The sequence below is a fragment of the Astatotilapia calliptera genome, chromosome 13 (genome assembly GCF_964374335.1).
Source record: "Astatotilapia calliptera chromosome 13, fAstCal68.1, whole genome shotgun sequence".
Lineage (NCBI taxonomy): Eukaryota > Metazoa > Chordata > Actinopteri > Cichliformes > Cichlidae > Astatotilapia > Astatotilapia calliptera.
In genome coordinates this window covers 23208287-23225899 of record NC_137434.1, presented here as the reverse complement: position 1 = coordinate 23225899, position 17613 = coordinate 23208287, and the positions used below count along the sequence as shown (strand labels likewise).

At 41.7% G+C, this 17613-nt stretch overlaps 1 protein-coding gene and 1 long non-coding RNA gene across 2 annotated transcripts; one reads left to right on the top strand and one right to left on the bottom strand.

The window, feature by feature from the left end:
* Positions 1-6457: 6457 nt before the first annotated feature.
* Positions 6458-10319, bottom strand: six3a (SIX homeobox 3a). Its single transcript, XM_026190522.2, has 2 exons — positions 9205-10319; positions 6458-7452 (listed from the first exon to the last, which is right to left on the bottom strand). Exons 1-2 carry the CDS (start codon positions 9894-9896, stop codon positions 7260-7262), a joined length of 885 nt encoding a protein of 294 aa, XP_026046307.1. The 5' UTR covers positions 9897-10319; the 3' UTR covers positions 6458-7259.
* A 2673-nt stretch (positions 10320-12992) lies between these two features.
* On the top strand, positions 12993-15715 carry LOC145419558 (uncharacterized). The gene is made up of 3 exons (XR_013900850.1): positions 12993-13130; positions 13360-13493; positions 14581-15715. It is a non-coding gene; the product is annotated as an uncharacterized LOC145419558 (long non-coding RNA).
* Positions 15716-17613: the final 1898 nt, after the last annotated feature.

The following is a 17613-nucleotide window of genomic DNA, read 5'->3' as shown; positions in this document are numbered from 1 at the left end:
TACAGTCCCTGGCATCTGAATCCTTGAGCATTAAATGCAGTGTTCCAACATTGTTTGACTTTCATGCTATTAAACTTTAAAGACTGCATCCTGTACAGTGTATATACACTATGTGTGGGGATGATGTGACTTCACTGGCCTGCAGGGATGTTCATGCCATGACATCAACTAGAGCACAAGGAAGGTGCACTGATGGGGCAGTTTGCCTTTCTGATGTATACTGATAATAAAATTGTTGTAACAAGAGACATCTTGTTACAAAAATTCCAACACAACTTTTACATCAACAATTAAGACATAAAGCACTGCAGCAGTTGTGATAAACTTTGTTTAAATTCAAGAGAACCTTGAATTTTGGTGCCTTTTTTCTTCTTCTTTGGAGGTGCTTGACAAAAAGGTAACCAAAGCTTGGGGTTATTTTTTTATTTTATTTCACACGATTCCTCTAGATGGCAGTCAAGGAACACGTTTGGCCCTCCGCTCAGCTCTTCCTGGCCACCGCTTTCCACTCACAGTATGGACTTTTCCTCTGGTCGGCTGTTTGAGAGGGGGTCGTTGGCATCCAGGGTAAACCTTTCCAAAGCTTTGTAAATGGAGGTTAAATTGATAAGGACACCCAGGCATCAGTCAATCCCCGACCTTTTGTTCGGTACATGGGCACAAAAAGGAGGCGTGTCACCGGGCAAGCTTTACTAAAGCTGATGCTTTTATCGTATTTCACATATTAGTCACATATGCTAATCATTTATTGCTCAGTATATATTTGTATAACTATAGCCTCTTTGCGCAGACTCTTGTGAGCTGATGTCTCTGTTTCAAAAGCAGATATAGGTTATATAGGACACGGCATAGTCGGGTCAGCGTTACCATTTTATTCTTTTAGCTTTATTTCGTCAGAAATACCCCAAACACTTTGAGCTCATCAGAGTAGACCCAGCATCTTTAACTTAGATATCAGCTTTTAGATATACAGTGTCCCTTTGACTAAATTGCTTTCTCGTCATTGCTGGTTTTGGAGCACTAAACAAAAACACATGCCAGAATTGTTTTTGTTTTGATTAGCTTTTGAGAGATGTGCGTCAAAAAGACAAACCGTTTAGTTTAGCCTATGATGTAAAGTGCCTTGTGTGGCATTAGGCCGAAATAGAACCTCGTTTACGGTTAAAAGGGACAGATATTTTTTTCATGCATTGCCATCCCAAAACCTTAGTGGTTAAAGAAAAGGTTGGGAGTGTCGGCCTATGAAGTGTCTAAGCACAGCGGAACCGGGTGTCTGTGTCCAGGTTCATTCAGTGCTTTCAGCGGCCGACCAGTGGGCAGGAGCTCCAGCTGACAGACAATAGCCTTCAGCATCAGACCAGGGAACAATCACCAATTCATGGAAGGAAGGGGGTGGGGGGGAGTAAAGAGGGATGTGTCACCGAAATGTACCAAGACCGAGAGTACATACGGGAGGGAGTGTGTTTCACAAGTTTCTTGCGAAAAAATAAATAAAACTAAAAATCCAGTATTATCATTATTATGATTTTAACCAAGCACGAATGAGGGGCAATTTAACCCTTCGGTGTGCTGAAAGACAAAATAAACCAACTCACCCCCTCTTTAATTTGTGGCACATGATGTGTATAATGTCTGTACGTTCACGGCGCATTTCCCATTGCATGCATCAGTGCCGTGTAGTACCGTACCATGCTAAGAAGGCCTGAGAACGGCGGTAGAAAACACAGGTGCTGGGGCTCCATTTAAGCTGCTCAGCCCTCTGTCCACTCGGTGTGCACAAGCCGAGAGATCACAGCCTGCACCCAGCGCCCCCACCCCAACACGCACATACAAACAGCTCCATACGTGCCGGGCGTATGTACACGCGCGAGAGGAGTGGGATGGGGTGGGGGGGCTCATATTCGCTTGAGTAAGCTAGATTTGGGTTGCTTTCATGTTATGCTTGTTTTAAAAAGATGAGGCTTGTGCTATAGAAGCCTACACTAATAAGCATTAGACTGGAGTATTTCTTGACACCCTCTCGCCTCACATGCACACTCACTCCTCCCAACCTGACTGTGAAAGAGAGAGTATGAGCCCATCTGCCCCCCAGTAGCCTTCAAATTTAAAAAAAGAAAAGAAAAGAAAGAAAGGGGTGGGGGACCTTTTATCATTTCTTCTACCTTGTGTGACCTCCAATTTACAATTTAATGCTCAAAAACTTTTTTCCTTTTAATGTTGCTCTCAATTAAAAAGTGTGTGCGTGTAATAAATGACTTGCATGAAGGAAACTCTGTGTGTGTGTGTGTGTGTGTGTGTGTGTGTGTGTGTGTGTGTGTGTGTGTGTGTGTGTGTGTGTGTGTGTGTGTGTGTGTGTGTGTGTGTAATGAGGTTTGGGGGGTCGATCAGTTTGCAACAAGCAGCAGGTGCATGGCGCCGGCATTAGTGAAATCAGCACAATTTACGTGCACAGACGCATTTTATCAAAACTACACCATATCAAAATGTCTCGTCAGACCTGCCTGCTTTTAACCACGCAAAATTATAAAACCATCGATCTCATTCACCTATAACCTAATAGCAATACAACTGAATTAGCTGGGGGTTTTTTTTTTAATTACTTCTTATCTATCATAACACATTTGTTAATGCTTACATGTATAGGTATTTCTTGTAATCTGTCTATTAAAATGTTTGGAAGGATAGTTGTGTTGAACTGTGATGGTAAGGTGAAAAAACAACGTGTAATCAATGCAGACTCAAAGCATTTGGCCTCTGCAGAGATGGCTAATTGCAGCTAATATTTCACATAAAGACCCGGAAAAAAAGAGAACAGTAGTTCCCCGTCTAAAACACTGAATGGCAGGTCACGGTCATACAACTATAAATTACCACTCGGTCAAGAGGAATGCTGGGAGCCCTGCTTCTTACCTACTGAAGAAAGGAGGCACAGAAAGTTTAGTCCAAAGGCCCCGTTCATTCCTGCACTGACAGCCGTGCGGCTGAGGCTATAGGAAAACTGGTGCTCTTTGGCTGCTGCATGAATACACACCAATAGAAAAGTTGTGTTCAGTTAACCGGTGAAATCCGAGAAAAAACGGGGCAGGGCAAGTATTTCTCACCGCCAACTCCGGTCTAATAGCCCCCTCCTTCCTCTGGTCCCCTATAGTTGCGTTGACAGTGTCTGCATTAACTTCTTTGTACACGATGTTATAGTTGAGAACGAAGGGAAAGTTCAACTCTGACCTCTAAGCGGATCATCGCGACGCAAACAACCATCAGTTCAAACACGAATCAATTGTATTTTGTTCAGAAGAGAACCCGCTTTGCTTCTCTCCCTGTAAAGGCACTTCAAATCTGGAAGCGATCAAAAAATAATCGTCTTTACGTTGTCGACTTTCATGCCAATCTTTTCTATTTCCTTTTTTTTGACAGACGCAGTATTTTTCCCCACATAAATGCAAATCGACTCCAGGAAGCGAAAAGAAAGGGTGAAAAAACATGTGAATCCCCATTGTTGCCGCACTTGTCTCACATTCTCGTTTACTCTCATGTAAGTATCACACACAGAGATTACTCCTCGTTAAGTTCTTTTGTCTTGTGATCCATATTTGAGTTGACAGATCACGAACAAGAGCTCCCCCACTGTTAATGACCCCAGTGAGCAACAGATAGACTCGCACTTCCAGATCTTTTTCTTTCTTTCTTTTTTTTTCCTGCCGCTCCTCTGGCCTACATATGTTTGCAGCTAGAACAATTCTGTATCTGTTTACATGGCTCTCATTTACATTGTTTAACATGCTCTAATGGAAAACTCACTGAGATTTAATTAATATTGACTTGTTTGTCTGTTGCTCCTATAACACTATACCGTTCAATTATGATGATAGGGCTCTAACACACGATTTGCTGGAGTATTTACTGCAAAGCCTTATAAATATTCTCGTGGTGATTAAAACTGCAAGTATAAGGGCTACGAAGGAGTGTAACCGGCGACTGTAAAGTTTGCATCCTTAGCTCACTTAAAAAAAGAAAAAAAAACTACTTCAAAAAACGCTTGTATTTCTTTTTAAGTAAGTTACGTTTATGTGCATAAAACAGCGTTTTCCAGGGCCGTGGGTTTAATGAACGTAATTTTGCGCAAATGAAGCCCATTCATCGCTTGTTTTATATTCATGTGTCCCTATCTGTGGCTCCATCTCTCAGATACAGCCCTAATCCTCGTGTCCTCCTTTGCCGATAAAAATGCTCTTCAGTTTACGATTAATTTAATCTCAATCATAGCCGGGACTTGTCGCAGCCAATAAAACTTGTGGAGTGCGTAAATGGAGAGGCGGGGGGTGCGTGATAAGGTCTGGTGGAGCGGCGGTGCCATGTCCCCACGGTGCTCTTGATAGGGCCTATCTGTCTCTTGCAGGCCGGTTTAAGAACCGGAATGGGTTTAAAATATGATACAGATTTACTTCATCTACGATCGACTGCCAGTGAGTGCGGCTGGAGATGCTTTGTTTTAGCCAAGCGGGGAACTGAGCCTTGCGTTTGTCTGCGTCATGTCCTCGGTTACTTCAGGATCACAGACCTATTGAGTCGAATGGCGGAGGCTTTTGACACTACACTTGTTTTAGGTCCTGCTTGGTTTCTGTCTGGTGGGGACTTTTGCAGGTAGATAGCTTTATGTGGTCACTTCATCCAGTGGTCTGATTACATTTACTCAGTGTGTAAAAAACAAAACAAAAAACAACATAACATAGCCCATAACTTTTTTCAAGCCAAATTTCACATTTAGTGGAGAGAATTTCATTAAGTCCAACAAATATCTCAAAAAACTGCTTTTATGATTTTTACAATCCCCTTGTCATTGCTTTTCTAAATAAAGTCATTAGAAAAACACATTGAAGTAGTTCCATTGGGAGCGTTTGTGGTGTCTTGGTCTGTATTCAAAATTTAAATACCTCCTCACATTTTCCGTGGGCACACTCATGATCATTTGTATATAGGCTTTCACTTTTTCTTTTCTTCTTCTTCTTTTTTTTCTTTCTTTCTTTCTTTCTTTCTTTCTTTCTTTCTTTCTTTCTTTCTTTCTTTCTTTCTTTCTTTCTTTCTTTCTTTCTTTCTTTCTTTTTCTTTTTTTTTTTTTTTACAAAAAAAGTAATAAAAAGGAAAGAAATAAAATATCCTGGTAGTGATCTGCGAATCATCTGTAACACCACAGGTAATAACGGGTGCTGGAAAAAGGAAACTTTAGTTCTCTTTTTAAAATCAGACAGAAATCTGTCATGATTAAATAAATGGAAGTTTACACTGCTGGAGTCCTCTTCGCAGGTTTTATGCCAGTGTTCAGTTTCTGAAAGTCCTGCGGTTTCTCCGTACCAAACAGTGGCTACTGTCCTACTTTCTGTTACTAAAGACACCACCGCAGCACTCACAGACTCGATTCGTATCACAGAGTTGCGTGTAGCACATTTACATGGGGAGAGCCCGAGCGCTGCTTCTAGGAAACAAATCTCTGAGAAAGTGTTTCCACCAAAACTGCAGTTCATGCAACAGTGTCCTGTGGCAAATCTACTCTAGTCTGCAGAATAATTGGTTGGGGATTTGGATGCAAAGGGACTGCAGGAGAGAAAGCCTTTTTTTGGAGGGGGAAATGGTTCTCGTCCGAGGAAGAAAAGCTCTTTTCAGGGGCCACAATGGGAGATTGGGACAGGGGAGGAGTCCCATCGTGATTAGCCCATTTAATGGCGCGTTTACTTAATTTCTGTATTCACTAGCAACGGTAAACAAAAGGGGAAATGGCACTCACATTTTTAAGTGCTGCATGACGTTGACATTTGCCAGAATTTGGAGACTGAGGCAGTCATATAGGCGATGTTGCCTGCATCATATACGTTTGAGCCAGGGGTGTAATCATAAAATAAAGCAGACGTCTTCTTTTGGAAAATAAAATTACAAACTTAAAAATGAATTACAGCGTTGTGCCGCTTTTGTCGCTGCACACGACCAAGCTGTCTACGCCAAGACGATACAAATAATGAAATCCTGAGTTAACGCTGTACTTGAAATGAAATCAAACTAATTTTAGGTGAGACCAGCCCCCTGACTGAATAACCTGCTCCGAGGCTGGATAAGCCACGATGAGCATTAATGCTTCCACAATCCAATAATGATCCAATATGAACATGTGTTTAGCCACTTATCACTGTCCTTATCCGTAATCGGATGGAAATACAGACATCAACATGCAACGAGGTATAGCAAAATGAATAATGCGTTTGATCTTTAGAATCGTAACTACAAGACACATAATAACTACGCGATGAAAGGGAAATGACATTGGCAAATGCAAATAAGCGCTCAGAGTGACCCCGGTGGACGGAAGAGTATATATATGTTTTTGGTTTTGTTTCTGTTTCAGTTTTTTTGCCATTAACAACCCACCCATAATCAAAGAAAACCAACAAAAACGCCTACAGCACTTCAGTTTTAAGTTTTGACAAATATTTTATGTAGGAACACCAAGTCAAGAAAAGTGAGGAAGGGATAGAAAAGAGGATGACACGGGGGAGAGCAATAATTATGTACAAGCATATTTCTACACGTATATTACAGACCGGGAGAATGATCGCATTATTTGAGATATACATAATTCAATATAAAATTTCGAAAATAAAATTCTGATACAGTCATAAACGGTTCTGTTCGACATTTTTTGACCATGTACCCCACAGGCAGTGACAGAAGTGTATTAAAAAAAGGTGCTTACGACTTAAAATGATTGTCTGATGAACACAAAGTAAAAACAGGATTGCATCTTGTCTGCATGGCGGCTGCTTCACCGTCATATCATCATCATCACTTGGACTAGAACCGGAGATGGGAAAAGGTGCGACGAAAACACCAAGACGATCTGTTTTATTCCCTCTGATCGATGTTCCTGATGGAAAATCTTGCATTCAGGATTATTTCCCTGATTACAAAATCAAAAATAAAATAAAATAAAATAAAAAAAACCCATCATGCAAGTAGTCTAGTAGTATGGTGGTGGTGGTGGTGTGGGGGGATGAAGAGGAGGGGGAGGCGTGGGTCCTTTGAAAGCGCTTTTTAATAAAAATAAAATAAAATAAAAAAAACCCGACGTGCTTTTAACTCTTTTTATTTTAATATTTATATCAATCGGTCCTTTTTTCATCCGCGATATTTCATAGTCTTTTTTCTTCCTCTCAGGTCCATTTTCCCTGTAAATATTTCTCTTTTTGTTTGTTTTTGTGTTTTTTTTCTCCGTATCATACATCGCACTCCGAGTCACTGGATGTGACGGACAGGATGGACGTCCCAGTATCAACTCTCTCTGTCATACTGGAAACGCTGGTGGTGGGACTTGCCGCGGTTGAAGGCGACTCTGCCGAGCTGTGAGGGGTTAGACCGGCCTCTGAGAGGGACCTCATACCGGCTGGTCCTATTGCTTGGTGTTGGAGCCTGGAGAAGAAAAGAAACGAGGAGGGGGGGAAAAGAGAAAAAATGAGAGAAATGGCAATTAGACCTGAGAATGTCCCCCTTCCCCTCCTCCTCCTGCAAAATAGGGGTTCAAACTCGCCTTTCTTTCCCCCTGCCGGCCCCAGGCATGCATGCGTGCTTTTATCAAATAGCCAGCTTTCAGGGGACAAAACACATCACTATTTAGACTACCAAATGTTGGATGAAATGTACTAGGGCTGTGTTGTTGTTGTTGTTGTTTTTTAACTTAATTTTTTTTTTCTTAGAGATCAACGTCCTAGTCAACACTTTGGAATATAACTGATCCATGTTGCCAGTGCAGGGAAGCTTCAAATCCAACTTGCTGTCTTTGATATAGGCATTTTGAAGACATTTTCCATTTGGAAATCTGTGTTACTGCTCTGAGTTTGTTCAGCGTTTATTATTATTTCTTCATTCTGCACACGTGTATTCATGCTCATCAACAGGACTTTGCACGCCTAAAACCCCAAAATAATTATATATCATTGTTTGAAATAAAATATGGGTATTCTCACAACGACAAACTGCCGTGAGCCTTTGGCACAGATGTGTTTTAGTCTGATGGTAGGGGACGTGTATGAATGAGTGACGTCGAGATCCAGGTTACTCCAATCATCCTAAATGTTTATCTCCAATCCACTCATGATAATAACGCCATTGCGTGGGGATAATGTCAGCCTGGAAATATATCTATTCATTTAGCAAAAATATTAGAGTACTGTTCATATGGCTTAGTGCTCTCCAAAGTATTTTCTAATCAATTATGGCATTTCAGTGGAATGATACCACACTTAATGTTATGAATACAGCCCATGTCTTCAGATGTTTTTCTCTACGCATGCTCAGATATCAATAATATCGTTATTATCCTTTGAGATAGTCGTTGAGTTCAACAACACTAAGCAACATTTGATGTTAAAACGCTTAATGCTTGCATTAAGAACTTAAATTGGCCAATACACATAAATAAATAAATACATTTACTAAATTTAACAATTTAATATGTGTTTAAATGTAAAGATAAGACGATTTAACTTTAGAATAATTATTATTTAAAAAAAAAACTAAACACTGTCCTGTTTTTATTTCAGCTGATTGAAATAATTCACTAGGTTGTTTACAATTTTACAAGCGAAATAGTTGTAAAATTAAACAAATCCTGCAGCGGATGGTTTTTCTAAATATAAATTCAATAATCTTCATATGTTGCAAGAATGCTTCGCCTCTTGTAAAAATATAAACAAGGAGTTTCTGTTTAAAAAGAACTCGGCTCAATTATCTCTTATCAAGATTGACAACAAATGTAGTTTGTGTTTGTATTATTTTATTAGTCAGTTTTTTAAAATTCCAAACTTTAGATTAATTGTATTTTTCATTCTTAAATACAATTTGCATTCAATTTAAAATACATTAAAAATGATCAATCTGCAAAAAATGTTTAAAAGCTAATTTTTAATAATAATAGTGAAGTTTTTATGCTTAGGAGAACTCTGGAGATCTACAAAAGGAATATTTTCGACGTTTATCCGGGTTTGATAACAAAATGTCGCCGCAGCGCAATCCCTCCACCTGACAGCCAGACTTATCTTTTTCCTAGACAGTCTCCAATCGCAATATAAGGCTTTAAAAAGCTCGCATTTTCTTTTGAATGTGCATTAAAGACAAACTTGTGTGCATACTCGTGTTTCGACGGCACACAGAAAAGTCACTAACCTGTTTTTGGCAGCCGCAGCTCTGTCTCTTTGCCTCCGGTTTTTAAACCAGTTTCCGACCTGTGTGGGAGTGAGTCCAGTGGCTTGAGCCAATTCCCTTTTCTTGCTGGGATTTGGATATGGGTCCTGAAGGTACCACTCCCTCAACAGGCTCCGTGTCCGCTCTTTGAAACAGTGCGTCTTCTGCTCGCCGTCCCAGATGGTCCGAGGCAGCGGAAACTTCTTCCGTACCCGGTACTTATCGACAGGTCCGAGGGGACGACCGCGGAGCTTCTCGGCCTCCTGGTAGTGAGCTTCCAGCCACATGGCCTGCAGTTTGCCATGAGAGTCCTTGGTGAACTTGTGGTTCTCCAGGATGTGGTAGAGGTCTCTGAAATTCCCCGTGTGGAACGCCACCACGGCCCGAGCGCGCAGGATGGACTCATGCTTGTTGATCGCCTCGCACGCTCCCGGAGCCACAGGCAAGGACCAGAGGAAGCGGCCCAGCCGTTCGATGTCCCCGGTCTCTTCCAGCGTCTCACAGACGCTTGCCACCTGCTCCGGGGAAAAGTTGAGGGTCGGTAGTTGAAACATGGACAAGTCTTCTGGAGACCTGGTGGTGGGAGCGCTGTTCGCCAGGAGCAGAGGGCGATCAGCGAAGTTTGGCAGGAAGAAATGGGAGGGATAAAGCTCTAAAGGGGATCTGAAAACCATGGAAATGACCTGAGAGAGAAAGAAAATTATCGAGAAAAAGGGAAAAACCGAAAAATACGGCAAGTAAAAAAGATTGAATGATTCAATGGCTATCGCCTAATGACACCAGCCTCATAATATCTCCCCCCTAAATCCGCCGTTGAGTGTAGCATTGAAACATTTTGTTTCCCTTTTCTATTGGTCTTCTTGGTGTCGTTGTAGCGTTGTCATGGCAGCCCTGCCAATCACTGTCAAGCGTGCCAATCATTAGCCAGTACGTAGCGCGAGGCTTTCACCACTTGTGCAGCATGCACGGGGGGTTATCAGAGTCTCCGATCTCCACAGCAACCCTCCCACCGCATCGCGCGCATCAGGCACAAGCCAATGCTCGCCTATCTGCTGAATGGAATGAGCAATTAGAGGGTGGAATATTATTGCGATCTTAACGAGGCTCGTTAAAGCTAAAGAAGATATGTAGACTGGAGATGCTTAGCAGAGACGGGAAGGGAGGGAGGGAGGCAGAGGGAGCTTTAAATGGGTGACAAATGGACAACCAATGACTGCAACTCGGGAATACACGTTTTGAATAGAAGCGAGTCAATTTGCACATTGTTTTTGTATAGTTTTTCCTGTAGTAGCTACTTTTTAGAATCTTTTGATCACTCCATTCATTTTTGTGCGACGGAAATGAAAGCGTTAGTCTTCTGGGTTACATTTTCCTTTTCATAGATACAAGTAATCGCTTTACATTATTTTTTCTTTTGAAAAAACAAAAAAATATGGTGTAGTCCCTTAAGCCTTTGAGGGTTTTTGTCTTTTGTTTCTGTTTGTTGTTTGTTTTTTGCCCTGGATCCGTCGATGGTCTAAAAAACTGCATGTTTGTAATTTTATGACATAATCCGCGCATGACTTTACTCGGCCTAGCTGTTCTGTGTGGTCACTTTGTGATGGGTGGGTACTTGTCCGGGGGTATACTGCAGTGATGCCGCTCCCCCTCCTGCTGTCCCCGGCCCTGCCTCTGGGACGCTGGGTGCAGTCCTGGCCCCCTGCCCGTTGCCTTCTCTCCAACCAACAGAATTTATTGTTACAAATTAATATCGACGCGCAGCATTGTGTTGATTGAACAAAGATCACGGCATTGTAGTGGGAAAACTAATTTGCCAGTGGCATCGCCCTTTTAACAGTTTATCGCGTTTTTTATGGCCCGGCCCTCTAATTAAAACTATTAGGCTAGTATTGGAATTACAATCAAATGGCAACATGAAAGCTTCTTGGGGACATAAAAGCTATTTCATTTATTTGATCTAGTGGCAAGGACATGATCAATGTCCACATTCAGTCATAGGACTCGGCTTTTAGTGGTAGTAGTGGTAGCCACGGCGGTGTGATTTTCATGTTTATGGCTAAACCGGCTTCATATTTAGACAGAGCTTATAGGGTGTTAAAATAGTGTGAATTCAGTCTAACACGAACAGTGCTCACATTGTGAAAGAGCCGTATGCAGGGCATAGAATCTGGACTTCGCTTAATCCACCCTCAGCAAAGCTGACATAATGATCCTAAGCCGCCTTTCTACAAAATCATTCAGGAATTCAAAACGTTCCCTTTCCCCACTCCGAGTTACACATTCTGCCGGCTGACCAACGACTTCAAGCTTGGAGGGACAGTGAGTACCTCAGTGTGCATGTATAGTCAGTGCTGCCTGTTTATGTCCACCACAAACCTTACCTGACGCGCTTAAACAACGTGATTGCCGCCGAGCAATTAGCCAACACTGGCGCACTAAAACGCGTTTTAGGTAAAGCAGTGCTTTAACTCGTGCGAACATGTGCGTGCAGGAGTGGGCTGCGGAGTGTCTGTGTCTGGAGGTGTATGTGATGCAGAGTGGGCGTTGTGATGATCTTGCAGCAGGGTCAGGCGTTTGGTTCGTGTGTTACTTCTGGAGTTTGCGCGCGTGTTTGTGCGTGTGGGGGCAGGGTAGAGTATGGGATCAAACCTGCCCACTGCTGTCCTATACGAACCTCAGGAGGACTAATTCCAAGTGGCACTTGAATTGGTCCCGTTGGAAAGCTCTGTGGACTGGAAGTAAAGGCTGGTATTTTCATGCTGGTGTTAAAACTAACCTCCTAGCCTATACCCCCTCCTCTTTCTCTTTCTTTCTCACACACATATACACACATGCACGACCCCAACATGAAGTTGAGAGTGTGGGCTTAGCAGCATTTCTCCAAATATGCAAAGCCTCCTACCTGACCGGGTTCCTGGTGTACCAATTTAGCTGATCACCATTCAACCCAAGGCTGCAGGTATTATGTAGCATTATGTTTTGGAGGAGCCTTGTTTGGGAGTAGCCCTCGCAGGCAATTCGGAAATCACTCTTAGAAAAGACTAGAGGTGAAATGTAAAACCTGAATGGGGATTGAAGGAGAAAAGCCACTGGTAATTCACATTCTTTTACATGGCTTTTGTTTACGTTAAGCATGTAATTAACACCTCCCAAACAAGTTTATTCACCTGCCGTAATTGTGTGTTTATCCGAGAGCTTGCTGAATGTTCCTAGCAGCGGGGGACGAGAGCTCTGAATGCACATTGAGCATTTAGCGTCTTCTCCGTTTACTTACAGCCTAAACCTCCAAACAAGACAACACAAACAGCATTTTGCATGCTAAAAACTGGAAATATGCTGGTCAAGCAGGAACAGGCGTCCGTGTCTGTTAAGCAGCCGGATCTCGCTTCCCATTCCTTTTGGCAGAGCGTTAAATGGAATGTCAAACTTTGTGTAGAAAAGTTTTGTATAAATAAAACAAGTTACTACTGTGTTTTTTTTAAAAGTTCTTAATATAATAGGGTAATACTGTTCATTGACCACGATATGTTAGTCTTATCGGAACATATTGCGTCTAAAAGTGCTCGTTAATCTCCATTAAGTAGTTATTTTTCTTTTTCTGTCTGTTCCAATAAGGGGAGCAAATAAACAAAGCTGATGTTACGTCACGTTTGGGAGTGAGAGAGGGAGAAGGGGACCGGATGAGAGAAAGAAAGAAAAGGTGTTGACTGTAAAAGGTAAGAGGGAAAGAGAAGGCACGAAAGAAAGGGTCTTGTTTTATTTTTTGCTCCCTCGTTGACCCCGGTTTGGCAGAAGCTTCCCAGAAAAGGCAGCACACCCCTCCTGGCAAACACAGGAGAGGCACATGTGCCTACTGCTCCATCCTGGATTCATCTCAACATTACACAGACACATTGGAGAAATGACTGGTACGTACAAAAAAAAAAGGTTTTCTCCTTTGCTTTTTTCTTAGAACAAGGCAGTCTAGTTTCTGCTGAATTTATTTTCGCACGCGTCAGAGGATGCATTTATTATTATCCTGCCAACAGAGAAATGCAATTTTATTTTAATCACGTGGAAACTCAACGCTTGTGTTTTTCTCTCAGAATATTAGGAATTACCTTTCCCCCCCACCTTGCTCGTTCTTGTCTCCTGCAGGGCTGTAAGCTGGCTCCAGTCAACGAGCGGTCACCATTTGAGCTTGGAAGCTGTCGTTGGAGATGGCACCGCTTCACGGTTATTTCACTGGTCAGTTTGTCCAAAAGTAGGATGGAAATCGAGCTGCAACGTCTGTAAGTTCCGTCTGCGACGTTGTCGAGTCATTATTTTTGCGGACAATTCATTTATTTAAACAAAAATATGGAATTAAGCATAAAAAAAACCTTAACAGACCTTGATATGAGGCTAATCTATCCTTTAGATCAGAAAAGTTACATTTGGTGTTATCTGACTTTTCTCTCACCGAGAATCGGGGAGATCTGTCTTTGCAGAGCAGATGTGTGATGCTGTCGGGACGGGCGCACAATCGCCTCCATCCCTTTGCTGGCTAGTCCAGGGTACGGAGTCGCTGCTTTCTCCCCACACTGTAAAAAGTATCAGTCTAAAGGTGTCATTTAATGTAGCACTAAGTTTTAAAAATACGGGGTTATTTTGGGGAAAATGAATGGCTCTATCATACATTTGGGAGAAGGATGTAGAAGGAGACATCTCAATCTGATATAACTTTGTCTGCCTCTGTTTAAAGTTTCTCGTAAAAATTTTAAGTTAGTACAAGAAATGCAGAACTCCGCTTTCTTTAGAAATATTATACCGCTTTCTTTAAAAAAAATGCTATGCATAAAATTTGTGCCACTGGAATATATCTTCTTTTTTTTTTTTTTTTACCGCATATGAGGAAATTTTTACGAAATGAAAACAAATTGGATATTTTTTGCAGTGCAAAAATACGATTTAAGCATATAGTCAGCAGCTTTAACAACTGCATTCTATTTTTTAAAAGCATTAAAAATATATATTAGACCTGCATATGTGACGCTGTTACGATTTGGTTCATTCCATAGTGAACTCAAGCGCCAAAACAATTAAGTCGGTTGCAATATCTTAAAACAGCCACTCAATAACAACTTGTGATCACGTAAGCAATAGGCAAAACCTCTGTTTACGTTTGCAGATACATGCACGACGCACAATAGTGTCTAAATTTAAACTTAAAGAAACAGAAAAACGCCATGATTGAATTTAAAACATTTTTTCACCGCAAATGTGACTGATCTGTAAACGTGGCTCCAACTTTAATAGTAAAGCTTTTACAAAAGTTTTAACATCTCTCTCTCTCTCTCCCTCCTTTCTTTTATTGTTTTTATTGTGTGGTCTCATTAGGGGGACTTCCTGGCAGGGCTGGGAGCTTGTATCGGAGCTGTCCAATCAGTGTATTTACACGGGTTGTTAGCGACAGTTAATGAGGGCTCCTCCCCGGGCCGGTAGAGAAAGGCGCCTCAACATTAAGATTTACCTTGTGTCAACTCGTTACTTCTAATGAACCTCCATGCAAAAGCCTCCTCGTTCTCAATGGAGCCGTGCGCCCGGATCTTGTGTGTGAGACCCTGGAAGAGTGGAGCTGCAAGCCGGCCTCCCTCTCCCCCACCTCCTTTTCTTCCGCTCACTCAGGGAGTGTTGCTTTTTCTCTGCAGGCCCGGTTCTATGATGCATGCATGCAGTGTGTATTTGCGTGTGTACATGTTTGTGAGTGGGTACGTCTCCTCTTCATGGAATATGGCGTTAGGAATCCAAATGTTTTCATTATATATTTAAATTTGTGCAAAAGGGCTTTTCTCCATGTAGATGAACACATATTGGACTACAACGTAAAATTATACGTAGGCTATATATTTACTTAAAATGTGTTTAATCGATAAAGAAAAAAAACAGTCATTAGAAGTGTGTTCTGAGACAAGACATAGGCGTAAGAGGGTGTTTGTGTTTGCGTGCACGTATTACAAACCATATGTCTTCTATTGTTTGGTGAATGAGGCTTGACATGTCAGCTTATTGCCCCTGCAGAAGTAAGTTCATTTATAATCACCCTCCATCCCCACGAGAGCACCGAGGACAGATCGGGCTCTGGCCCCTCTGTCCACCCCTCGTCTGGCCCCTAGTGAGGCTTGTTGAGCCGCATCAGCAACACATCACTGCCCCTCAATTCAGGTACAAACTAGAGGAGTTTGGCAGCTCCCTGAAGTGGACTCCCCTCTTGCTCTTCTAGACCACAGAGACACCACTTAAAAATCAATTAGACTCGTCTAGTCTCTCCCTCATCGCCAGTCATTATTTAAAAAAGAGAGAGAGAAAGAAGGAAAAAAACAGGTGGGAACACCAAATTTTAGGAAGGACTAAAACCAAAATCCAACTTTTGATTCTTCGTTTGCGAAGGAAAATTTGCATTTGTACCCTCTAGCTTTGAGAAGTGGTTATCTGACAGACTGTAAGATAAAATAAACAGAAAAGTAAAGTCAAATATGTTTGCACACGATAATGTACACTTTGTTTTGCCAAATCTACATCCACCAGCAGCCAGCAGGTGATAAAGTGGCCCAAACTATATTCTCACGGTTGTTGGCACTTTATCACCTGCTGGTAAAAGTGACAGAAAACAGTTTGATTTCCATATCTGTTATAAAGGGAAAAGAAGGTTTTTAAGTAATGTCATTACTTACACAATCCCTTTCTTCATACCGTCAACAACGTATTTAATGCGCATTTTCTCATGGCGCCCTTTCCAGCAGCGGTTTAACCGCTCAGGCGCCTGGTCCTCCGTGTTACAGATGTGCAGCAATATGACACAGCGCTGGAGGAGGCCTCGTGTTCACTCTTCCAGGTGGATAGGCTGATTTGGAGACAGAGAAACAGAGAAATAAATATAATGGCTGCATATCGAATGCATTGCCCCAAGCGCTACATATGATGCTCACCTTGCCTTATACGTTTTCCTATTTAATTTTTTAAACAGCTGAACAATTTTTAAAGCAAAGCAACCCCCTACTCTCACAGCACTCTTATCTCCCAGCACCTAACCCCTGAAGAATCTTCATTAATCTGCATGTGTAGATCTCAAATTGTCCTGTATAGAACTAACAGTATAACCAGATTGGTACTTAAAAAAAATATGTACAGAATTACATAAAAAAAAATCTGACTGTTTTGGATTTGCCTGTCTAGGCTGATTAAGCGCTCAGTCTCTGAGATGCAGATAGGAGTTGCGGAGATGGCCCTTTAGCCCGGTGTCACAGGAGCTGACAAGCTGTAATTACTGTGGCTGACAGGTCGCTCTCAAAGCTTACTAATGTGAGAGATGTGGATACCACAGACAGCATGCACACAGTCGAGGCTACTCAACACTTTGGCCACGTAGTGCCTTTTTAACCCCTGTTTAGATGCTGCTGGGCTGGCCACATGCTCCGCAGATGACCTTTTCCATTTTAACATTTCAGTAATGAAATAGCCACTTATTTGCGAGCTAGTGATATGGCAGTAGAGATGTGAATGAGAAAAAAATACACATAAGACGGGTGAAAAGTTCTTTAACTTTCATGCAGTTATTTTGTTTTCAGTTAAGTTACATTGATTTGACAACTATAGCTATGTAACACTCCTAAAGAAGAATATGTTACACCCAAATACATGATCATTTGAAGATATTATGTAATGATGCGGCTTTCACCTCCAGCCCCCAGTTAATTTTTCATTGACGTAATACAGGTAAACTCAGTACATCCATAACAGAAAGTTTAAATACTCACATACTGAACACGTGGTACTGTTGCTTTAATACTTTCATTTTGTGCTGTTTTTTTTAATTAATCCTTCATTTTAGTGGGAAATCATGCATGTTTTATGTTTTTATGTTTTACTTCCACAGCAGTTATACAGCAATAAAATCCCAGTACATCAGCGAAAGGTGTAATCTAAATAACTGCAGTATTACTTTTGATAGTGAAAAAATTGTGCTAAAACTTCTTTTCCACTTTTACAGAATAAAACTGTAACCACAAGATTTTTTTACTCAGTGAAGTACATTTACATTGTGGCTGCTTGGGAGCCTGGTTAGGGTTCTTTATCTTTTTTATAAGACAAGCTTTATAAATACAGACAGGTGACATATTAAAGGAAAAACATGAACTTTTGACCCTTCCGTGAGGGGACTGACAGCTCTGGTATGCTGTGGGGTGCGCTTTACTGGCACAATCTGGTTCCACTTGTCCCTTTAGAGGGAACATTTGCAGTATATTAATACAGAGTGGTTTTGAGTGAACACTTTTAGCTTTACGACACAGTTCTGTCTTGATGAAAGTGGACCATTCCAGGATGATGTTGCCCCCATCCAAAGTTCATGAGGGCTCCCTGGATGGCTTGCAG